The sequence below is a fragment of the Cherax quadricarinatus genome, chromosome 24 (genome assembly GCF_038502225.1).
Source record: "Cherax quadricarinatus isolate ZL_2023a chromosome 24, ASM3850222v1, whole genome shotgun sequence".
In the NCBI taxonomy this organism is placed as follows: domain Eukaryota; kingdom Metazoa; phylum Arthropoda; class Malacostraca; order Decapoda; family Parastacidae; genus Cherax; species Cherax quadricarinatus.
Window position 1 is genome coordinate 20,091,193 of NC_091315.1, and position 25,348 is coordinate 20,116,540.

The following is a 25,348-nucleotide window of genomic DNA, read 5'->3' on the forward strand; positions in this document are numbered from 1 at the left end:
TATTGGTCTGTAGTTCTTTGCTGTTGCTTTACTGCCCCCTTTGTGGAGTGGGACTATGTCTGTTGTTTTTAGTAACTGTGGGATGACCCCCGTGTCCATGCTCCCTCTCCATAGGATGGTAAAGGCTCGTGATAGGGGCTTCTTGCAGTTCTTGATGAACACGGAGTTCCATGAGTCTGGCCCTGGGGCAGAGTGCATGGGCATGTCATTTATCGCCTGTTTGAAGTCATTTGGCGTCAGGATAACATCAGATAGGCTTGTGTTAACCAAATTCTGTGGCTCTCTCATAAAAAATTAATTTTGATCTTCGACTCTCAATCTGGTTAGCGGCTTGCTAAAAACTGAGTCATATTGGGACTTGAGTAGCTCACTCATTTCCTTGCTGTCATCTGTGTAGGACCCATCTTGTTTAAGTAGGGGTCCAATACTGGACGTTGTTCTCGACCTTGATTTGGCATAGGAGAAGAAATACTTTGGGTTTCTTTCGATTTCATTTATGGCTTTTAGTTCTTCCCGCGATTCCTGACTCCTATAAGATTCCTTTAGCTTAAGTTCGATGCTTGCTATTTCTCTGACCAGTGTCTCCCTACGCATTTCAGATATATTGCCCTCTTTTAGCCGCTCTGTTATTCATTTCCGTCGCCTGTAAAGGGAGCGCCTGTCTCTTTCTATTTTACATCTACTCCTCCTTTTTCTTAAAGGAATATGCCTTGTGCATACATCGAGTGCCACCAAGTTAATCTGTTCTAGGCTTAAGTTGGGGTCTGTGTTGCTTAGTATATCTTCCCAGCTTATATCGGTTAGGACTTGGTTTACTTGGTCCCACTTTATGTTTTTGTTATTGAAGTTGAATTTGGTGAATGCTCCCTCGTGACTAATCTCATTATGTCGGTCTGGGGCTCCGCGCATACATGTCTGAACCTCAATTATGTTGTGATCTGAGTATATTGTTTTTGATATGGTTACATTTCGTATCAGATCATCATTGTTAGTGAAGATGAGGTCTAGTGTATTCTCCAGTCTAGTAGGCTCTATTATTTGCTGGTTTAAATTGAATTTTGTGCAGAGATTTAAAAGCTCGTGTGAGTGTGAGTTTTCATCAGAGCTGCCTCCTGGTGTTATTACTGCAACAATATTATTTGCTATATTCCTCCATTTTAGGTGCCTTAAGTTGAAATCCCCCAGGAGCAAGATGTTGGGTGCAGGAGCTGGAAGGTTTTCCAGACAGTGGTCAATTTTTAACAGCTGTTCCTGGAATTGCTGGGATGTTGCATCCGGAGGCTTAAAATGCTGGCACCAAGTTTTCCCTGATCACCTCTAGCAGCCTAACCCTCCACATTTCTAGTTCTTGGTTTCACACTTTATAACTGAAAGACAGAAAAAACCTACAGTGAACTATATTGTTATCTATTTACAATAATGTTTTATCACTGATTACATCATTGCTTAGTTAATCTTAAGTTAATTTTAAGCCTGCCCATAATGCTATGCATACAAGTGGCTTTGGCATGCTGCTCTTACCTGTATTTTTTTGTACCTCTGTATGTATGTTCAAATTAAATAAATAAATAAATAAACAGATCTGGAAACGAAAAGTAATAATTAAACAAGGGTTTGCAGGAGGTGGCTATGGTTAGCTGTAGTTTGGGTTTGTCATACATGGCAGCTGTACTGCTGTGCTTGAGTTTTGAAAACCCTACCCTGCCATTGTGATGTGGTGCCTAGTGTTTAAATTATTGCAATTCTTTGAAGATGGCCTTTGATAACACTAAAAATTTACAAATTAGTTTTAGAAAGGACAACTCATAGTGTAGAATCACATGTGTCACTGTAAGGAAGAGTACCTTACTTATTTGAACAGGTTTTCTTTTTTAAACCATAGCAATGCTACTGGAAAATACCATTGCACATTAATTTCAGGCATTTTAAGGAGATGAAAAATCTTCTGGCTATCCATAAGATTTGCAGAAATGCTTGGATGAATCTTAGTGTTGCATAATGAATGGTTTGATAATCACTTTTTTTTCATGAGGTCAACAACTTAAAGAGTTAAATCTTCCAGAAAACAATTAGGTACTTTTATTAGTCGACTATTCCAACCTTGAAAATATTTGTAGTGATAATACTTTTACTGTACTGTATTCTTGTCTCTCAATAAAAACAGCTTTCATACAGTCTGTGAACTAGAAAACAGTTCTAACCATGGAAAAGTAGTTTAAGAGAGTTTACAATAAAAAGAATGATCACTCATGATGGGAGTATTTAAAAGCTAAAAGAGCTATTTTGTGTCACGGAAGAACTTTAGAATCATGTTTAAATTTTAACTTATTTCATTTGTTGATACTAATCAGAGTATTATAATTATGGGGGAGCACTAAACCTGTAGGATTATAAAGTGCACGTGGGGAGGGATGGAAGGTATTCAGGCTCAATTCAGGGAACTGGAGCACAGATCAAATTCCCTAGATCAAGAGCCCCTCACCTGATTAGTATGCCCCTCAAGGAACCTCCCTTGAGGGGCATACTAATCAGAAATTTCAGTTTTAAACCTAAGAGAATTAGTAAAAGAAATGCCTATAATAAAAAGAGTTACGTTAAATTAAAGGTATTAAGGATGTAAAAGTGAAGAAAACTTTAAAATTTTGTATTTTAATATTTTATTCTTTGAATCAAGAGCTCTTCACCAGCATCAGGACACCCACCTTGAAGAGTTAGAACCTTGAAAATGATCATTGGATACATAATGATGAAGCTGCACTAAGAACATTTTATGAATAATTTCGTTGATATTATTATAGACAGATCCTAAGACTGTTAGAAAGGGATTCAAATAAAGAAGTTCCTATATCATGGAACCCAAAACTTAATTAATTTAAAGTCGTCTAAACCTTTACTACCTTCTCCATCTGCTTAGATTTCCAGGATATTTATTAAGAGCATAAGACAGAAGGAACACTGTAACAGGCCTACTGGCCCATGCCAGGAAGGTCCAATTCTCTTACCGGCTTAAGCCAATGCCTTAACCTAGTCAGGTCAGGTCATGTTCACTTATGGAAGGAGCATGGCATCTGATCTAGTAGCACAAGCTAGTCAGGTCAAACTCACACCCACTCATGTACTTATCTAACCTATTTTTAAAACTACACAACGTCTTAGCTTCTATGATGGTACTCGGGAGTTTGTTCCACTCATCCACAACTCTATTACCAAACCAGTGCTTTCCTATATCCTTCCTGAATTTGAATTTTTCCAGCTTAAAACCATTGCCGTGAGTTCTGTCTAGGCTAGATATTTTTAGCACACTATTTACATCCCCTTTATTCATTCCTGTTTTCCATTTATACACCCCAATCATATCTCCCTAATTCTACACCTTTCTAGAGAGTGCAGATTCAGGGCCCTCAGTGTATCCTCATAGGGAAGATTTCTGATTATTATTATAATCAAAAAGAAGTGCTAAACCACAAGGGCTATACAGCAAGATTTCTGATACATGGGATCAACTTTGTCATCCTCTTTTGCACATTTTCAAGTGCATTTATATCCATTCTGTAATAAAGTGACCAGAACTGTGCAGCATTATTTAAATGAGGCCTAACCAAAGATATATAGAGTTGAAGAACAACCTGAGGACTTGTATTATTTATACGTCTTGATATGAAGCCAAGGATTCTGTTACCTTGATTGCAAACACTTATGCACTGTTGTCTTGGTTTCAGATTACTGCTAACCAGAACTCCTAAATCCTTTTTGCAATCCATAAAATTAAGATCTACATTATTTAGTTTATATGTGGCATGGTTATTTTCCTGTCCAGCATTTAGAACTTTGCATTTGTCTTTATTAAATTGCATCTGCTACTTCTGTGACCACTGCATTAGTCTATTCAAATCATCCTGGAGTGCTCTAATGTCCTCATTAGAATGAATTGGATGGCCTACTTTGGTGTCATCAGCAAATTTGCTTATGTCACTATTTATTCCCTCATCTATGTCGTTTATGTAAATTGTGAACAACAAGGGGCCCAACATTGACCTCCTGTGGAACACCGCTTGTGATGTGCCCCCATTCTGATTTCTCTCCATTTATGCAAACTCTCTGCTGCCTATTTGTAAACCATGCCTCTACCCAGGAAAAAATTTCTCCTATTCCGTGTGACTTAAGTTTCCTCAATAGCCTGTGATGTGGAAACTAATCGAAAGCCTTACCATGATCTACTTCCTCAAATACCTTAGTGAAAAAAGTTAGTAAATTCATAAGACAGGAACTCCCCTTTTTAAAACCGTACTGAGATTCATTAATCAGTTTATGCCTTTCAAGATGGCTATGAACTGCCTCGGCAATTATTGATTCCATAAATTTTCCCATTATAGAGGTAAGGCTTATTGGTGTATAGTTGGAAGCTAAGGACCTGTTACCTGCCTTGTAACTAGGTATTATATTTGCCATTTTCCACTTGTCTGACACTATGCCACTTTGTAGTGATATATTGAAAAGACTAGCCAAAGTTATGCTAAGTTCATCTTTACATTCCTTTAAAACCCTTGCAAACAGTTCATTGGGGCCTGGGAATTTGTTAGGCTTTAATTTCTCTATTTGTCTAAGGACCATGTCACTGGGTACCCTAATCGTGCATAGTTTATTATTGTCCTGCTCTACATAATTTTTTATTTCTGGAATTTTGCTAGTATCTTCCTGAGTAAAAACTGAGAGGAGGTAGGTATTGAAAAGTTCACACATTTCCTTATCACTGTCAGTGATCTCACCTGAGTTACTCTTAACCCTTTCAGGGTCTGTACCGTAGATCTACGGCTTTATGTTCAGAGTCCAAACTGTAGATCTATGCCATGAGCTCAGCTCACTCTGATAAGCTGTGTGGTAAATTTGGGCCTAGATGTGAGAGAACACATCTATATGGTATGTGTGCACCACATAAGATAAATTCTGCAGCACAGTGTATAATGAGAAAAACAAACTGAGACTGTGATTTTCGATTAAAACAGCGACTTTGCAGTGTTTTTTCATATGTTTTTATAGTTGTATTTGCGATTTCTTGGTCTCATTTGATAGAATGGAAGACATATTACAGAAATAGAGATGATTTTGATTGGTTTTAGCACTGAAAATGGCTTGAAACTGAGGTCAAAGTAGAGGAAATGTTAAATTTTTGCTGATGTTCAAGAGTAAACAAACGACCTCACACGTCTAATACACGCCAGCTGGTGGGTCTAATATACATTCACAAATGTGGTGATGATATTTATACAATTATTACAATATTGCATAACAGTAAATCTTCTATTTTTTGGTTTGAATAAAAATTCATTATGTGAATAAAAAATCAAAATGGAATTCATTTGTAAAGCCTCAAAACGTAACTAATGAATAGAGGAAATGTTAGTTTAGTGCCAGGAATACCTACATTGTTTATTCTGGACCCTATTTTGAAATTGGAATATTTTGAACTTTGTGTTAAATTGGCCAAATTACCAATTTCCAATCGATAGAATAGAAGTAATACTAGTGAAATAGCTAAGAATTTAGTCTTCTGGAATAACGTAATTGGCCTAAAATGGGAGTCAAAGTCGGCAAAATTGCCGATTCATAAATATCGCTGACATCAAAATTCGCAGAGCATAATTTCGTCAATTTTCCATCAAATTTCGTACTTTTTGTTTAATTACCTTCAGAAAAAGATTCTCTACCATTTCATAAGAAAAATAACAAAAATTTTTTTTTTAAAATTCTTGGACCCTGGTGCACACTTTGAAATTTGGCCTCTGGACCCTGAAAGAGTTAAGTGGGCCTATCTTGTCCCTAATCTTATTTCTGTATACCTGAAAGAACCCTTTTGGGTTAGTCTTTGAATCCCTTGCAACTTTAGCCTCATAATCCCTTTTTGCTTTTCTTATTCCTTTTTTTTATTTCTCTAATTGAATATATTGATTTCTTAACTGCCCATCCCCTTCTTTTGATATGCCTATACAGTGGTCCCTCGATAATTGTAATTTTCGAAAATCGTAACGTTATTTTCGTCAAAACATTGGCTCGTGAATCGTCATTTGACTCGCAAATAGTTGTTTGTCTGGGATGCGTACACACAGCCCCGAGCCGCCTCACACTGTTCCCAGTCAGTGTGCCATTGTTTATCAGTGAGTGAGGATGATCCCACGAGTTCATAAGATACATTTCATAATACTGTATTCCATTCATTTTGGTGCTTGCAACTGCTAAATAAGTCACCATGGCTCCAGTGAAAGCTTCTAGTGCCAGCCCTTTGGTAAAGAATTTGAGAAACACACATAATTTAAGAAAGTTTGCAGAAAAATACAAAGGTGGTGGTGGTGGTAGAGTGGAAGCAGTTGTGATAGTGGTAGAGGGTGCTAGCAGTTGTGATAGTGGTAGTGATAGTGGTAGAAGGTGGTAGTGATGGTGGTAGTGGTTGTGATGATGGTTGAGGGTGCCGTCTTCAGTGATTCAGCGATTCTACCAACTCCTGCAATGTTGTTGGAGTTATATAGGGCTACAGAGAACACCACCACCTCAGCTGCTGCTTCACCACCATTATGGACAGCTTACTCTCAGTGGCCCTTATATACCCAACAACAACACAACACCTCTCATGACATACATAATGACTTATTTTATTCCTTCTAGATTATATTCCATGTTTCTATGTTATTAATATTGTTTATTATGTCATATTAGTTGAATTATGATAGATAAATAAGCAAAGAGTTGATATTAGTGTCATATTCTCCAACAATAAACTCGCCTCCCCTCGCTCTGCCATACACCAACACCTCTCTCCTCCTCCCTGTCTTCCATTCATCAACAACAGCCTTCAATAAAAGTAACTGTCATGTTGAATGTTCATTCTTTTGTGCATGTAAATCTATCTTTAAGGTAAAAAAAAAATTGTTGTTGATACTTCTGGGTGTCTGGAACGAATTAATTGGATTTACATCATTTCTTATGGGGAAAATGGATTTGAAAATCTTCAGTTTCGATAATAGTCACACTTCCAGGAACAGATTAATTACGAGAAACGAGGGACCACTGTATATGCCTCTCTTTTGACCAGTGAGATGTTTTAATCTGTTGTTTATCCATTTGGGATCATTTTTGTTAGATCTAATTTCCCTACTCAGAACAAAATTTGTCTGGGCAGCTATAACTATTCTCTGAAAAACGTCATATTGGCAACCAACACCACCTACCTGACCCAGTAATATTTTATTGTATTTAATACATTATAGGTAGTAGGTTGGTAGACAGCAATCACCCAGGGAGGTACTACCGTCCTGCCAAGTGAGTGTAAAACAAAAGCCTGTGATTGTTTTACATGATGGTAGGATTGCTGATGTCTTTTGTCTGTCTCATAAATATGCAAGATTACAGGTATGTCTTGCTACTTCTACTTACACTTAGGTCACACTACACATACATGTACACATTTATTTATACACACTCATCTGAGTTTTCTTTGATTTTATCTTAATAGTTCTTGGTCTTATTACTTTTCCTTTTATATCCATGGGGAAGTGGAATAAGAATCTTTCTTCCGTAAGCCATGCGTGTTGGAAAAGTCAACTAAAATGCCGGGAACAATGGGCTAGTAACCCCTTTTCCTGTAAAGATTACTAAAAGGAATAAGAAGAAAATTGTCAAAGTGGGAAGTCTGAATGTGCGTGGATGTTGTGCAGATGATGACAAAGAGATGATTGTGGATGTTATGAATGAGAAGAACCTGGATGTCCTGGCTTTAAGTGAAACAAAGCTGAAGGGGGTGGGAGAGTTTCAGTGGAGAGGAATAAATGGGATTAGGTCAGGGGTTTCAAATAGAGTTAGAGCTAAAGAAGGAGTAGCAATAATGTTGAAGGATAAGCTATGGCAGGAAAAGAGGGACTATAAATGTACAGTGGACCCCCGCATAACGATTACCTCCGAATGCAACCAATTATGTAAGTGTATTTATGTAAGTGCGTTTGTACATGTATGTTTGGGGGTCTGAAATGGACTAATCTACTTCACAATATTCCTTATGGGAATAAATTCGGTCAGTACTGGCACCTGAACATACTTATGGAGTGAAAAAATATCGTTAACCGGGGGTCCACTGTATTAATTCAAGGATTATGTGGAGTAAAATAAAGATTGGATGTGAAAAGTGGGTTATAATAAGCGTGTACGCACCTGGAGAAGAGATAAGTGTAGAGGAGAGAGAGAGATTTTGGGAAATGTTGAGTGAATGCGTGGGGAGTTTTGAATCAAGTGTGAGAGTAATGGTGGTTGGGGATTTCAATGCTAAAGTGGGTAAAAATGTTATGGAGGGAGTAGTAGGTAAATTTGGGGTGCCAGGGGTAAATGTAAATGGGGAGCCTTTAATTGAGCTATGTGTAGAAAGAGATTTGGTAATAAGTAATACATATTTTATGAAAAAGAGGATAAATAAATATACAAGGTATGATGTAGCACGTAATGAAGGTAGTTTATTAGATTATGTATTGGTGGATAAAAGGTTGATGGGTAGGCTCCAGGATGTACATGTTTATAGAGGGGCAACTGATATATTGGATCATTATTTAGTTGTAGCTACAGTTAGAGTAAGAGGTAGATGGGAAAAGAGGAAGGTGGCAACAACAAGTAAGAGGGAGGTGAAAGTGTATAAACTAAGGGAGGAGGAAGTTCGGGTGAGATATAAGCGACTATTGGCAGAAAGGTGGGCTAGTGCAAAGATGAGTAGTGGGGGGTTGAAGAGGGTTGGAACAGTTTTAAAAATGCAGTATTAGAATGTAGGGCAGAAGTTTGTGGTTATAGGAGGGTGGGGGCAGGAGGAAAGAGGAGTGATTGGTGGAATGATGAAGTAAAGGGTGTGATAAAAGAGAAAAAGGTAGCTTATGAGAGGTTTTTACAAAGCAGAAGTGTTACAAGAAGAGCAGAGTATATGGAGAGTAAAAGAAAGGTAAAGAGAGTGGTGAGTGAGTGCAAAAGGAGAGCAGATGATAGAGTGGGAGAGGCACTGTCAAGAAATTTTAATGAAAATAAGAAAAATTTTTGGAGTGAGTTAAAAAAGTTAAGAAAGCCTAAGGAAAGTATGGATTTGTCAGTTAAAAACAGAGTAGGGGAGTTAGTAGATGGGGAGATGGAGGTATTAGGTAGATGGCGAGAATATTTTGAGGAACTTTTAAATGTTAAGGAAGAAACAGAGGCAGTAATTTCATGCACTGGTCAGGGAGGTATACCATCTTTTAGGAGTGAAGAAGAGCAGAATGTAAGTGTGGGGGAGGTACGTGAGGCATTACGTAAAATGAAACGGGGTAAAGCAGCTGGAACTGATGAGATCATGACAGAAATGTTAAAAGCAGGGGGGGATATAGTGTTGGAGTGGTTGGTACTTTTGTTTAATAAATGTATGAAAGAGGGGAAGGTACCTAGGGATTGGCGGAGAGCATGTATAGTCCCTTTATATAAAGGGAAAGGGGACAAAAGAGACTAAAAATTATAGAGGAATAAGTTTACTGAGTATACCAGGAAAAGTGTACGGTAGGGTTATAATTGAAAGAATTAGAGGTAAGACAGAATGTAGGATTGCGGATGAGCAAGGTTTCAGAGTGGGTAGGGGATGTGTAGATCAAGTGTTTACATTGAAGCATATATGTGAACAGTATTTAGATAAAGGCAGGGAAGTTTTTATTGCATTTATGGATTTAGAAAAGGCATATAATAGAGGAGCAATGTGGCAGATGTTGCAAGTATATGGAATAGGTGGTAAGTTATTAAATGCTGTAAAAAGTTTTTATGAGGATAGTGAGGCTCAGGTTAGGGTGTGTAGAAGAGAGGGAGACTACTTCCCGGTAAAAGTAGGTCTTAGACAGGGATGTGTAATGTCACCATGGTTGTTTAATATATTTATAGATGGAGTTGTAAAGGAAGTAAATGCTAGGGTGTTCGGGAGAGGGGTGGGATTAAATTTTGGGGAATCAAATTCAAAATGGGAATTGACACAGTTACTTTTTGCTGATGATACTGTGCTTATGGGAGATTCTAAAGAAAAATTGCAAAGGTTAGTGGATGAGTTTGGGAATGTGTGTAAAGGTAGAAAGTTGAAAGTGAACATAGAAAAGAGTAATTTGATGAGGGTGTCAAATGATTTAGATAAAGAAAAATTGGATATCAAATTGGGGAGGAGGAGTATGGAAGAAGTGAATGTTTTCAGATACTTGGGAGTTGACGTGTCGGCGGATGGATTTATGAAGGATGAGGTTAATCATAGAATTGATGAGGGAAAATAGGTGAGTGGTGTGTTGAGGTATATGTGGAGTCAAAAAACGTTATCTATGGAGGCAAAGAAGGGAATGTATGAAAGTATAGTAGTATCAACACTCTTATATGGGTGTGAAGCTTGGGTGGTAAATGCAGCAGCGAGGAGACGGTTGGAGGCAGTGGAGATGTCCTGTTTAAGGGCAATGTGTGATGTAAATATTATGCAGAAAATTCGGAGTGTGGAAATTTAGGAAAAGGTGTGGAGTTAATAAAAGTATTAGTCAGAGGGCAGAAGAGGGGTTGTTGAGGTGGTTTGGTCATTTAGAGAGAATGGATCAAAGTAGAATGACATGGAAAGCATATAAATCTATAGGGGAAGGAAGGCGGGGTAGGGGTCATCCTCGAAAGGGTTGGAGGGGGTAAAGGAGGTTTTGTGGGCAAGGGGCTTGGATTTCCAGCAAGCGTGTGTGAGCGTGTTAGATAGGAGTGAATGGAGACGAATGGTACTTGGGACCTGACTATCTGTTGGAGTGTGAGCAGGGTAATATTTAGTGAAGGGATTCAGGGAAACCGGTTATTTTCATATAGTCGGACTTGAGTCCTGGAAATGGGAAGTACAATGCCTGCACTTTAAAGGAGGGGTTTGGGATATTGGCAGTTTGGAGGGATATGTTGTGTATCTTTATATGTGTATGCTTCTAAACTGTTGTATTCTGAGCACCTCTGCAAAAACAGTGATAATGTGCGAGTGTGGTGAAAGTGTTGAATGATGATGAAAGTATTTTCTTTTTGGGGATTTTCTTTCTTTTTTGGGTCACCCTGCCTCAGTGGGAGACGGCTGACTTGTTGGAGAAAAAAAAAAAAATAATACATACACTATATGAAGATTTTAGATATGATGCACTATTTTTCCAAGGAAAAAACTTGTAAAAGTAACTATGGTGTTGTTCATAAATAATCAAATCCAAATAAGCCTTACACCCATTGTGAAGGCTTACTCAGCCCTGTAACAACTTCAGTAAGTATTACCAAGGCTGGCTCCTCCTCAGGAAAATTAATGAATAGAAAAAGAAAATATACGAAGATAAACACTTTATTATTTAGAAATGAAAATATAAAGCAGTTAAATATAAATTATTATCCTACTTGAAAGAGAAATGAAAAATGAAATACAAAAATGATAATTGAATTCAACGCTAATATGTACAGTTAGACTGGGGTGTCTGGTTGATATTGACACCACATATTGTAGAAATGGTAGCCATTGCTGATGATGTGGGGGGGGGGTTACAGCTGTTGAGTGACAACCCAACGACTAGTTCGCCACAGTCTCTAGCCTTGAATAATCCGTCAAGATGATAGGAACGCAGGTCTTTCACCACTGCAAAGATGAGGGGTAGTTGCCTGGGGTTGGCTACACTTATCAGGTACGAAGATAAAAAGTGACGTCCCAGAACTCATGTGAAGTTTGTCTCCTTCAACACTTTTTCTTTGGTTGCCAGATGACCCGAGCTGACATTCCAAGCTAGAAAGAGACAAAAAGTTACACACTGCTTAAGAAATAATTCTCCATGATAAGTAAAGCATTTAAAAGACTGGTGAAGATTGAAATGCAAAACCTGGAACTCAAGGCAGAATGAACTACGTTCTTAGAATTGGTTAAAAGTGAAGCTATATCCATTGAAAACAGGAGCAGAGACTTTTACTTACAGTTGTGTTGGGAGCTGTGAGTCAAGTGATTACCCTTTTGGTCGGAGTCCCACACGTCACCTTTCCGGGTGGAGAAAAGGGGGAGGAGATAGCGGGAGCTAGACTGACCCTACCTTAACAAGCAGACGGGCAATCAAACTATTGTCACCATATACTCACTCGCTACTCCTATCTGTTGAACTTTTCCTTCACACCCATTGTTTTGATCTAAAATATCTGAATATTTGAAATTTATCTTACCAGCCTATGCTGTGTAGAACAAAGTGAACTTATAGTGCATAAACTATCTTAATTTCTGCATTTCTATTTACAGTGGATGATAATGAAGTATATGCTGTGAGTGAAGATGCTGGTCTGTGCCCTGACCAGCTGTTTCCAGAGAGCAAGTGGATTTCAGTGAATGATATGCAAACAGATTCAAATATTAATGTCACTTGTATTGAACGGGATTCTCCAGAAGGAGAAACGAGTTAGTAAATAATAATGATTCTTCATCGCCATACACTTATCCATAACCGTTTGCCCAATTTCTGTGCCATGCAAGGCACAAAAATTTCTCGGTAAATCATTCATCACTGCACTTGATGCACTTTTACCATTTGAGCCTTAAAACAATGCATGAAGCATTTATTCAGTAGTTCTGTAATATCTCATCGGGCAGTAACTTAAGAATTTAAATTTGATAAGACTTAAGAAATTCCAAACAGGCAATACAGACCAATTATGAATTTAGGGCATGCAAACTAATTTGACACACATTTATAATGCAGAACCTAATTTTGTCTACTGTAAGTGAACTGGAACTGCTGAGTAGGTATTTGGCTATCTGTAGTTTGTGTATCTCTTAACAAAAAACAGGAGAGGGGGGGAGCAAATGTGATAAGTGAATAAGAGTAGAGAATTAGGTAATGATGCCATAATGCAGGCTATAAGAGTGAATATAACACACCATGATATATCTCAGGAAATGGCAAACTTCATATTACTTTCTTCTAAGAATTAGCTAATAGATTTTAAAAATGTATATATTGTACATTTAATATAAGACTAATTCCATGTCCTTCTCTTTTAAATGAATATTGTAATATCCTGCAAAAAATTCAAATAATACAACACAGCATCAGGTTCTTCTCAGCCAAAAATTTTATTTTCATAGCTGGATATAAATTCATTAATGCCTTCATTATTACATGTGCACTCTGCTTATTCAGAATGTGCCACACCAAATCCTAGTGACTCCATTTAGATTTCATATGAATGATATTTATATTGTACTTGTATAACATTAAGAATTTATACCACAGCTGTATTAATATACAGTAATTTATAGGGCTATCAAGATAATAAAAGTGAGAGATGAATATATTTGTAGGGTAAAATTAAAATCACATGAAAGATATCATTATTATATTGAAGCTGCTATATGTAATTATTCTGGTTAACCTTTAAATATACAAGGAATAAAGTAATTTGTCTGGTGACAATCACAAAAGATCACTGATATTCCTAACAAACTGTGAAAACTTTATTTAAACAGAATTTCTTACTTGACTTAGTACTGTATATACTGTATTGCTTCAGTTAAAATACACTGATTCTACTAGTTCACCTTAAAAATAAGCACTGTAGAAATTTCTTAAGTTTTTATTTTGTTTAGATTAATAACAGTACATTGTAGTATCCTTTGTAAACTTTATAATGCATCACTGCTGCAATCCCAGTTAAGCTTTTCATGAAAGTACAAAGCATAAAGACATTTTGCAATATTTTGTGCAATAAAAATATTTTATAAGTAAACTCTTTGGTCTTAGCCCCACCTGCATAATGATCGTAACAATTATCATAGTTACATCACAAGACTCCTTATTTGAACAGAAAAAACTGAGATTATTTATCACTGCCTACAATTTAAAAGTTACAAAATTACAATGGTCTTATAACTGAAAACTGATTTAGACTGAGCTGAATACCACCAATTTTTGTGATCTGCTTTATAAAAGTTTATACTGCACAATTAGGCAATCTCAAATTTTACAATGATACAGTGTCCAATTACGACAGTTGTGTATTATAGCCCAATCACCAATTAAAAAAAAATATAAGATTATGAAGACAAACAAAATCCATTTCCCTAATTAATAGCAAGATAGTGCTGTTGAATTAAAATCTTCCACAAAATTACTGAAAGTTCTTTATGGAGTCCATTTTTTGCTCACAGCTTGGTTTCTGTATGTGATCATACTGCACTGTGTACTGCTCTTACTTGCTCTCTTTCACTTACTCTCTTTCTCTTGATGCCCTTTCTCTCTTGCTTGCTCTCTTTATCTCTCTCTCTCTGTCTCTCTCTTCTTTCTCTTGTGCATACACTCATGCACAAATTCATGTATGCAAGGACACACATACACACACACTACGTTATACTGACTTCTCATCACTTTCATCCTTTGAGTTATAAGCTAGATTACACCAATCAGGAACAGTATCATTCAAAATGTATTGGTCACGTGGTAGAGAGCGAAGAACGACAGCTTCTGTTCCTCCAAGGATAGCACCTAAATAGTGGAAAAATAGTGAGAAATTAATTATATAGTTGACAAACAATAAATACTTGCACTCCAGACAGAGCCTAGTGTAAAGTGTAAAATACAAAAATTAGAAATAAAAACCCTTTAAACAGTTAGTCAAATTCTTAGCTAACTGTCCTTCTTACATTATTTTTTTTTTTTTTTTTGGTTTTAACATGTTGGCTGCTTCCTACTGAGGCAGGGTGACCCAAGAAGAAAGAAAAAACTTTCCTCATCGTTCAACACTTTCACCATCATTCACACAATCACTGTCTTTGCAGAGGCGCTCAGATACGACAGCCTAGATGTCCCTCCAAACAGCCAAAATCCCAAACCCCTCCTATAAAGTGCAGGCAGTCCAGCTAACCAGTTTCCCTGAATCCCTTCACAAAATATTACCTTGCTCACACTCCAACAGCTTGTCAAGTCCTAAAAACCATTCATCTCCATTCACCCCTATCTAACACACTCATGCCTGCTGCATGTCCAAGCCCCTTGCACACAAAACCTCTTTTACTCCCTCCCTCCATCCTTTCCTAGGACGACCCTCACCCCTCCTCCTCCTCCTCCTCCTCACTACAGATTTATATACCCTTTAAGTCCACACCTCCACACTACAAATTCTCTGTATAATATTTATGCCACCCTGCCCTTAGACACAACATCTTCACTGCCTCCAGTCTTTCTCCTTGCTGCAACATTCACAACTCATGCCTCATACCCATACAAGTGTGTTAATACCACTATAAAGTGAAGTGTATGGTGGATTATTGAAAGCAGGATTCCTGAGGAACAAGGTGGCTCTAGGAGAGGTGGGGAATATATAAAATGTTTATACAGTGGACCCCCGCATACCGATTTTAATCCGTGCAAGAGGGGTCATTGTTATGCGAAATAATCGGTATGCGAATGAATTTTCCCCATAAGAAATAATGGAAATCAAATTAATCCGTGCAAGACACCCAAAAGTATGAAAAAAAATTTTTTACCACATGAAATATACATTTTCCCACACACAAAGAGAAGGATACATGCACAATAGTAGAGTAGTACATGCACAGTATATATTGTGCATGTACTAGTCTACTCAATGAAGAATAAATGACACTTACCTTTATTGAAGATGCAGCAATGACTGATGAGACACTGTGTCCTGGGAGTGCCTTTTCCTCCTGAGTACTGTAGGTCCTGTTTGGCATTTTCTTCCAGAACAGGCCTTATCACACTGTGTATGCCACTACGATTCTTAAATCTCTCAAACCAACCTTTGCTGGCTTTAAATTCACCAATATGAGCACTAGTTCCAGGCATTTTTCCCTGTTCACCTGGGTGTTAGTCGACTTGTGTGGGTTGCATCCTGGGAGACAAGATTAAGGACCCCAATGGAAATAAGTTAGACAGTCTTCGATGACACTGACTTTTTTGGGTTATCCTGGGTGGCAAATCCTCTGGGGTTAATTGTTTCTTGGTATTCTCAATAAGCCACATCAACAACGGTGCTACAGCAGCAGCAGCAGCTGACGGTGGTACAGCAGCAACAGACGATGCTACAGCAGCAGCAGACGATGCTACAGCAGCAGCAGACGATGCTACAGCAGCAGCAGCAGCTGACGGTGGTACAGCAGCAACAGACGATGCTACAGCAGCAGCAGACGATGCTACAGCAGCAGCAGCAGCTGACGGTGGTACAGCAGCAACAGACGATGCTACAGCAGCAACAGACGATGTTACAGCAGCAGCAGACGATGCTACAGCAGCAGCAGCAGCTGACGGTGGTACAGCAGCAACAGACGATGCTACAGCAGCAACAGATGATGTTACAGCAGCAGCAGACGATGCTACAGCAGCAGCAGCAGCTGACGGTGGTACAGCAGCAACAGACGACGCTACAGCAGCAACAGATGATGTTACAGCAGCAGCAGACGATGCTACAGCAGCAGCAGCAGCTGACGGTGGTACAGCAGCAACAGACAACGCTACAGCAGCAACAGACGATGTTACAGCAGCAGCAGACGATGCTACAGCAGCAGCAGCAGCTGACAGTGCAGCAGCTGCAGCAGCAGCTGTACCACCAATAGTAGCAATGGTTGATTGGGGTTTATTATACAACCTGGCCAGCTCGGAGACACGCACTCCACTTTCATACTTATCAATGATCTTTTTCTTCATCTCTATTGTAATTCTCACCCTTATTGCTGTAGGGTTGGCACTAGAAGCTTTCTTGGGGCCCATGGTCACTTATTTTCCAGAAAAAGCACCGAAAACACTGTAATAATACGAAATATTCCGATTGTATGCTTGGATGTTACCGCGGAGGCTGGCTGGTAAACAATGCCACCGGCGGAACATGTGAGCGTGGCTCAGGCCGCACATTGGACGCGTCTCGGACGAAAATCGGTGAGCGGGTTTTTAAGCGGTATGTGAGGCAAAATTTTTGCGATTAAAGCAAGTGGTATGCGGATTAATCGCTATGTGATGCTATCGGTATGCGGGGGTCCACTGTATTGCAGAATTTAAGTAAGTAAACAATAAGTAAACAATACTAAGATAAAGTTAAGGAACTTTCTGTTTTGTTTATAGATTTTGAAAAGGCATGATAGGATGGATAGTGAAGCAGTGTGATAAATCCTGCAAATGTATGGAATAGGCAATACGTTACTAAGAGCAGTAGTCTTTATACATACAGTGAGGCTCAGGTTAGGGTATACAGGAAAAATATTTATAGATGGGGTTGTAAAAAAAGTGAATGCTAGAGTGTTGGGGAGAGGTGTGGTATTGTTAGATAATGAATTTGATAGAAGTGAGAGTTTTCTCAATTGTTCTTTGCTGATGACAGGTTTTTGGGGAGTTTCTGGAGAAAAGCTGCAAATTTTGGTGAATGAATTTATGAGGGTATTTAAGTGGAGGAAATCAAAAGTGAACATAGGAAAGAGCATCTATTTGCCATTGTCTGTAAATTTAACCCTCTGACTGTCGCAAGCCCAATTCTGAAACAGTCTTCTTATGTTGCAAAATATTCGAAACAAAAAAAAATTATTTTTTCTTACCCAAATGTTAGGATTAATTTACTGAGTGTTTTAAGCCTAATAAATTTTTTTTGTGATCCATACTTACCAAGATATAGAGGCATAAAGTTGGCAGAAAATGAGCTGTGTATGGCAAAAGTGGTGAATGCCGCTCAACTGGTACACTTATACAGTGGACCCCCGCTTAACAATCACCTCCCAATGCGACCAATTATGTAAGTGCGTTTGTGTGTGTATGTTTGGGGGTCTGAAATGGACTAATCTACTTCACAATATTCCTTATGGGAACAAATTCGGTCAGTACTGGCACCTAAACATACTTCTAGAATGAAAAAATATCGTTAACCGGGGGTCCACTGTATTTACTTCCATTTGAAGGTTTCTTGTATTTTCCAGTATTTTTTTTTCCAAGTAATTTATGTGGCCCGTGAGACCAAAGCAAGGTGCAGTGTACATATATACACTCATTGCATGAAACATAATAACCGCACAAACATTATCATTATATTAACAAAACTTGTTTATACAAACCAACAATACAAAAAATTGTTTATTACTATTGTTCAATAATATGTAAACAAATGTACAGTCACTGGACATGTTCCTAGAAGTTCTGCAGCTTGTGGAAATCTTTGAAACATGGTTTCATACACAATGGTGTTTTACACTCCTCACACATAAAACGAGTGTCTGCGTTTTTTTGTATGGGCACAGACAAAACACATCGTCTGAGCAGTTTTCTTCATATAAGTAGCAGGCAGTTGTGTTAGGTATTTTTTTTTTTCAACAAGTCAGCCGTCTCCCACATAGGCAGGGTGACCCAAAAAGAAAGAAAATCCCTAAAACGAAAATACTTTCATCATCATTCAACACTTTCACCTCGCTCATACATAATCACTGTAGGTAGTTATCCTAGGTAAATGGTCGTGTGTCATCATTCCTTCCTTTCTTTCTTTCATCTCAGTCTTCCTTCCTTTCTTCTGGTTTCTATAATATATTTTTTTTTTTTTTCAACAAGTCGGCCGTCTCCCACCGAGGCAGGGTGACCCAAAAAAGAAAGAAAATCCCCAAAAAGAAAGTACTTTCATCATCATTCAACACTTTCACCACACTCGCACATTATCACTGTTTTTGCAGAGGTGCTCAGAATACAACAGTCTAGAAGCATACACATATAAAGATACACAACATATCCCTCTAAACTGCCAATATCCCAAACCCCTCCTTTAAAGTGCAGGCATTGTACTTCCCATTTCCAGGACTCAAGTCCGACTATATGAAAATAACCGGTTTCCCTGAATCCCTTCACTAAATATTACCCTGCTCACACTCCAACAGATCGTCAGGTCCCAAGTACCATTCGTCTCCATTCACTCCTATCTAACACGCTCACGCACGCTTGCTGGAAGTCCAAGCCCCTTACCCACAAAACCTCCTTTACCCCCTCTCTCCAACCCTTTCGAGGACGACCCCTATAATATATATACACATATATAGTCACTGGACGCTTTCCTAAAACTGCTATTAACTTCTGGAAAAAATAAATAAATAAATAAATAAATAAATAGAGAGAAGGTGTGTGTGTGTGTGTGTGTGTGTGTGTGTGTGTGCGCGTGCGTGCGTGCGTGCGTGCGTGTGCGTGTGTGTGTGTGCATGTGTGTGCATGTGTGTGCATGTGTGTGTGTGTACTCACCTAATTGTGGTTGCAGGGGTCGAGACTCAGCTCCTGGCCCCGCCTCTTCACTGATCGCTACTGGATCCTCTCTCTCTCTGCTTCCTGAGCTTTGTCATACCTCTTCTTAAAACTATGTATGGTTCCTGCCTCCACTACTTCACTTGCTAGGCTATTCCACTTGCTGACAACTGTATGACTGAAGAAATACTTCCTAACATCCCTGTGTATGCATGTGTGTGTGCGTGTGCATGCATGCGTGTGCATGCGCGTGTGTGCTTGTGTGTGTGCGTGTGTGCATGCGTATGTGTGTGCTTGTGTGTGTGTGTGTACATGTGTGTGTGTGTAAATATGCTGAGCCAAAGTGTTGCTGCTGTCAAAATGACAAATTATACCATCACTCACTACACTTACTGCCTGTCAATGCCCATGGGATCCCATGCCTTCTTCCCCATCATCCTTCCTTTCTTCCTACCTTCCTTCCTATCTTCCTTACTTCTTTCCTTCCTCTTATCTCTTCTTTTCTTAATTCCTTCCTGTCTTTCTCTCTTCCTTCCTTCCTTACCTCTTTCTTTCCTTCCTTCCTTCCTCTCATCTCTTCCTTCCTTCCTTCTGGTATCCTGGGCATTGCTTTCGGTCACAAACTCCTCAAAACCATGAAATTCATCTTCAGAGACACTTCCATCTGTGTTAGGGCTATCAACTGGGAAGAGAAGAGTCGCAGATTCGCTGGGGAGTCTGATATTTCTTACCACTAGGCATGCTGAACAAGGACTACTGAAATGGCATTCCCACAATGCACCACTGGCTCCCCAATTTCTTTATACTGCACACATTGACCATGGAGAACCATTCTCTCACATGTGGACCTACCAGCTTTCTCCCACTTGATTTGAAACCACTAAAATTTTGGCGTATTAATATGTCAAAAACATTGGCTCGTAAGAAGTATATACAGTGGACCCCCGCATAACGATATTAATCCGTGCATGAGAGCTCATTGTTATGCGAAATTATCGTTATGCGAATGAATTTTCCCCATAAGAAATATTTTTATTTTTTTTTATTATCACACTGGCCGATTCCCACCAAGGCAGGGTGGCCCGAAAAAGAAAAACTTTCACCATCATTCACTCCATCACTGTCTTGCCAGAAGAGTGCTTTACACTACAGTTTTTAAACTGCAACATTAACACCCCTCCTTCAGAGTGCAGGCACCCAAAAGTATGAAAAAAAAATTTACCACATGAAATATACATTTTCCTACACACAAAGAGAAGGATACATGCACAATAGTAGAGTAGTACATGCACAGTATATATTGTGCATGTACTACTCTACTAAATGAAGAATAAATGAAACTTACCTTTATTGAAGATGCAGCAATGACTGATGAGACACTGTGTCCTGGGAGTGCCTTTTCCTCCTGAGTACTGTAGGTCCTGTTTGGCATTTTCTTCCAGAACAGGCCTTATCACACTGTGTATGCCACTACGATTCTTAAATCTCTCAAACCAACCTTTGCTGGCTTTAAATTCACGAATATGAGCACTAGTTCCAGGCATTTTTCCCTGTTCACCTGGGTGTTAGTGGACTGGTGTGGGTTGCATCCTGGGAGACAAGATTAAGGACCCCAATGGAAATAAGTTAGACAGTCTTCGATGACACTGACTTTTTTGGGTTATCCTGGGTGGCTAATCCTCTGGGGTTAATTGTTTCTTGGTATTCTCAATAAGCCACATCAACAACGGTGCTACAGCAGCAGCAGCAGCAGCTGACAGTGCTACAGCAGCAACAGACAATGCTACAGCAGCAGCAGACGGTACTACAGCAGCAGCAGCAGCTGACGGTGGTACAGCAGCAGCAGCAGCTGACAGTGCTACAGCAGCAGCAGCAGCTGACAGTGCTACAGCAGCAGCAGACGATGCTACAGCAGCAGCAGACGATGCTACAGCAGCAGCAGACGGTACTACAGCAGCAGCAGCAGCTGACGGTGGTACAGCAGCAGCAGCAGCTGATGGTGCTACAGCAGCAGCAGCAGCTGACGGTGCTACAGCAGCAGCTGACAGTGCTACAGCAGCAGCAGCAGCAGCAGCTGACGGTGGTACAGCAGCAGCAGCAGCTGACGGTGGTACAGCAGCAGCAGCTGTACGGAGACACGCACTCCACTTTCATACTTAGCAATGATCTCTTTCTTCATCTCTATAGTAATTCTCACCCTTATTGCTGTAGGGTTGGCACTAGAAGCTTTCTTGGGGCCCATGGTCACTTATTTTGCAGATAAAATCACCAAAAACACTGTAATAATACAAAATGTTCCGATTGTATGCTTGGATGTTACCGCGGAGGCTGGCTGGTAAACAATGCCACCGGCGGAACATGTGAGGGTGGCTCAGGCCGCACATAGATGCATCTCGGACGAACAGCGTTGAGTGGGTTTTTTAGCGGTATGCGAGGCAAAATCTTAGCGATAAAATGTAGCGGTATGCGGATTTAACGTTATGTAAGGCCAACGGTATGCGGGGGTCCACTGTACAGGTCTCCCTCAACATTCGCATTTTCAATTTTCGCAGGCTTCACACATTCACGAATTCCCAACCACCAGATCATATTTAAGTTTCCCACCACCCAAGCATCCCTACTACCCCCCCCTCCGACCCCCGCAACTGGCAGCCAGCCCACCCGCCACTCAATGTGGTGAGCGTTTTGTTTGTTCATTATTTGCTATTAAACTACAGTATAAATAATGTCAACCCATTCATGAGTGTATATTGGAATGGCCATTTGGACAGGTTTTGGACGGTGGTATCATTCGTTTACTCTTGAACATGGCAAAGAATTGAACATTTCTGCTACTGCTAATATTAATAATAATAATAATAATAATAATAATAATAATAATAATTTAACAATTTTGAGGAATTGTTAAATGTTGATGAAGATAGGGAAGCTGTGATTTCGTGTATAGGGCAAGGAGGAATAACATCTTGTAGGAGTGAGGAAGAGCCAGTTGTGAGTGTGGGGGAAGTTCGTGAGGCAGTAGGTAAAATGAAAGGGGGTAAGGCAGCCGGGATTGATGGGATAAAGATAGAAATGTTAAAAGCAGGTGGGGATATAGTTTTGGAGTGATTGGTGCTATTATTTAATAAATGTATGGAAGAGGGTAAGGTACCTAGGGATTGGCAGAGAGCATCCATAGTTCCTTTGTATAAAGGCAAAGGGGACAAAAGAGTGTGCAAAAATTATAGGGGGATAAGTCTGTTGAGTATAGGTAGTAGGTTGGTAGACAGCAACTACCCAGGGAGGTACTACCGTCCTGCCAAGTGAGTGTAAAACAAAAGCCTGTAATTGTTTTACATGATGGTAGGATTGCTGGTGTCCTTTTTTCTGTCTCATGAACATGCAAGATTTCAGGTACGTCTTGCTACTTCTACTTATACTTAGGTCACACTACACATACATGTACAAGCACATATATACACACCCTTCTGGGTTTTCTTCTATTTTCTTTCTAGTTCTTATTCTTGTTTATTTCCTCTTATCTCCATGGGGAAGTGGAACAGAATTCTTCCTCCGTAAGCCATGCGTGTTGTAAGAGGCGACTAAAATGCCGGGAGCAAGGGGCTAGTAACCTCTTCTCCTGTATATATTACTAAATGTAAAAGGAGAAACTTTCGTTTTTCCTTTTGGGCCACCCCGCCTCGGTGGGATACGGCCGGTGTGTTGAAAGAAAGAAAGAAGAAGTCTGTTGAGTATACCTGGTAAAGTGTATGGTAGAGTTATTATTGAAAGAATTAAGAGTAAGACGGAGAATAGGATAGCAGATGAACAAGGAGGCTTTAGGAAAGGTAGGGGGTGTGTGGACCAGGTGTTTACAGTGAAACATATAAGTGAACAGTATTTAGATAAGGCTAAAGAGGTCTTTGTGGCATTTATGGATTTGGAAAAGGCGTATGACAGTGTGGATAGGGGGGCAATGTGGCAGATGTTGCAGGTGTATGGTGTAGGAGGTAGGTTACTGAAAGCAGTGAAGAGTTTTTACGAGGATAGTGAGGCTCAAGTTAGAGTATGTAGGAAAGAGGGAAATTATTTCCCAGAAAAGTAGGCCTTAGACAAGGATATGTGATGTCACCATGGTTGTTTAATATATTTATAGATGGGGTTGTAAGAGAAGTAAATGCGAGGGTCTTGGCAAAAGGCGTGGAGTTAAAAGATAAAGAATCACACATAAAGTGGGAGTTGTCACAGTTGCTCTTTGCTGAGATTGGTGGATGAATTTGGTAGGGTGTGCAAAAGAAGAAAATTAAAAGTGAATACAGGAAAGAGTAAGGTTATGAGGATAACAAAAAGATTAGGTGATGAAAGATTGGATATCAGATTGGAGGGAGAGAGTATGGAGGAGGTGAATGTATTCAGATATTTGGGAGTGGGCGTGTCAGCAGATGGGTCTATGAAAGATGAGGTGAATCATAGAATTGATGAGGGGAAAAGGGTGAGTGGTGCACTTAGGAGTCTGTGGAGACAAAGAACTTTGTCCTTGGAGGCAAAGAGGGGAATGTATGAGAGTATAGTTTTACCAACGCTCTTATATGGGTGTGAAGCATGGGTGATGAATGTTGCAGTGAGGAGAAGGCAAGTGGAGATGTCATGTCTGAGGGCAATGTGTGGTGTGAATATAATGCAGAGAATTCGTAGTTTGGAAGTTAGGAGGAGGTGCGGGATTACCAAAACTGTTGTTCAGAGGGCTGAGGAAGGGTTGTTGAGGTGGTTCGGACATGTAGAGAGAATGGAGCGAAACAGAGTGACTTCAAGAGTGTATCAGTCTGTAGTGGAAGGAAGGCGGTGTAGGGGTTGGCCTAGGAAAGGTTGGAGGGAGGGGGTAAAGGAGGTTTTGTGTGCGAGGGGCTTGGACTTCCAGCAGGCATGCGTGAGCGTGTTTGATAGGAGTGAATGGAGACAAATGGTTTTTAATACTTGACGTGCTGTTGGAGTGTGAGCAAAGTAACATTTATGAAGGGGTTCAGGGAAACCGGCAGGCCGGACTTGAGTCCTGGAGATGGGAAGTACAGTGCCTGCACTCTGAAGGAGGGGTGTTAATGTTGCAGTTTAAAAACTGTAGTGTAAAGCACCCTTCTGGCAAGACAGTGATGGAGTGAATGATGGTGAAAGTTTTTCTTTTTCGGGCCACCCTGCCATGGTGGGAATCGGCCAGTTTGATAATAAAAACAAATAATAATAATACAGTGGACCCCCGGTTAACGATTTTAATCCGTGCAAGAGGGCTCATCGTTATGCGAAATAATCGTTATGCGAATTAATTTTCCCCATAAGAAATAATGGAAATAAAATTAATCCGTGCAAGACGCCCAAAAGTATGAAAAAAAATTTTTTTTACCACATGAAATGTTAATTTTAATACACACAAACTGAAAAAGGCATGCACAATTACATGACACTTACTTTTATTGAAGATCTGGTGATGATTGATGGGATGGGAGGAGGGGAGAGCATTATCTTCTTACTGTTTAGAAGGGGAATCCCCTTCCATTAGGACTTGAGGTAGCAAGTCCTTTTCTGGGGTTACTTCCCTTCTTCTTTTAATGCCACTAGGACCAGCTTCAGAGTCACTGGACCTCTGTCGCACAACAAATCTGTCCATAGAGCTCTGTACCTCCCGTTTCTTCAAGACTTTCCTAAAATGGGCCATAACATTGTCATTGAAATAGTCACAAGCACGGCTTGCAACAGCTGTGTCAGGGTGATTTTCATCTATAAAGGTTTGCAGTTCAAACCACTCTGCACACATTTCCTTAATCTTTGAAGTAGGCACAATGGATTCCACAACTGGCATAGGCTTCTCAGGGTTAGCCCCAAACCCTTCAAAATCTTTCTTAATTTCCATACTAATTCTCACCCTTTTTACCACAGGGTTGGCACTAGAAGCTTTCTTGGGGCCCATGGTCACTTATTTTCCAGAAACACCACCGAAAACACTGTAATAATACGAAATATTCCGAGTGTATGCTTGGATGTTACCGCGGAGGCTGGCTGGTAAACAATGGGACGGCCGGCACATGTGAGGGCACATTGGACGCGTCTCGGACGAAAAT

General features: G+C 39.7%; 2 protein-coding genes and 1 long non-coding RNA gene across 5 annotated transcripts in view; 1 reads left to right on the plus strand and 2 right to left on the minus strand.

Annotated features, from left to right (window-relative positions):
• Positions 1–13,378, plus strand: part of LOC128690735 (uncharacterized) — a 94,938-nt gene extending 81,560 nt beyond the window's left edge. For all 3 annotated transcript variants that reach the window (XM_070088231.1, XM_070088230.1, XM_070088232.1), the window contains one exon: positions 12,290–13,378. In XM_070088231.1, the coding sequence (XP_069944332.1) occupies positions 12,290–12,450 (161 nt within the window). In that variant the 3' untranslated portion in view covers positions 12,451–13,378. The remainder of the gene's footprint in view (positions 1–12,289) is intronic.
• Positions 11,344–12,410, minus strand: LOC138853164 (uncharacterized). The gene is made up of 2 exons (XR_011392377.1): positions 11,977–12,410; positions 11,344–11,791 (listed from the first exon to the last, which is right to left on the minus strand). It is a non-coding gene; the product is annotated as an uncharacterized lncRNA (long non-coding RNA).
• Positions 13,369–25,348, minus strand: part of Arp10 (Actin-related protein 10) — a 49,644-nt gene continuing 37,664 nt past the window's right edge. The window contains exon 8 of the mRNA XM_053779609.2: positions 13,369–14,528. Coding sequence (XP_053635584.1) covers positions 14,392–14,528 — 137 coding nt within the window. The 3' untranslated portion in view covers positions 13,369–14,391. The remainder of the gene's footprint in view (positions 14,529–25,348) is intronic.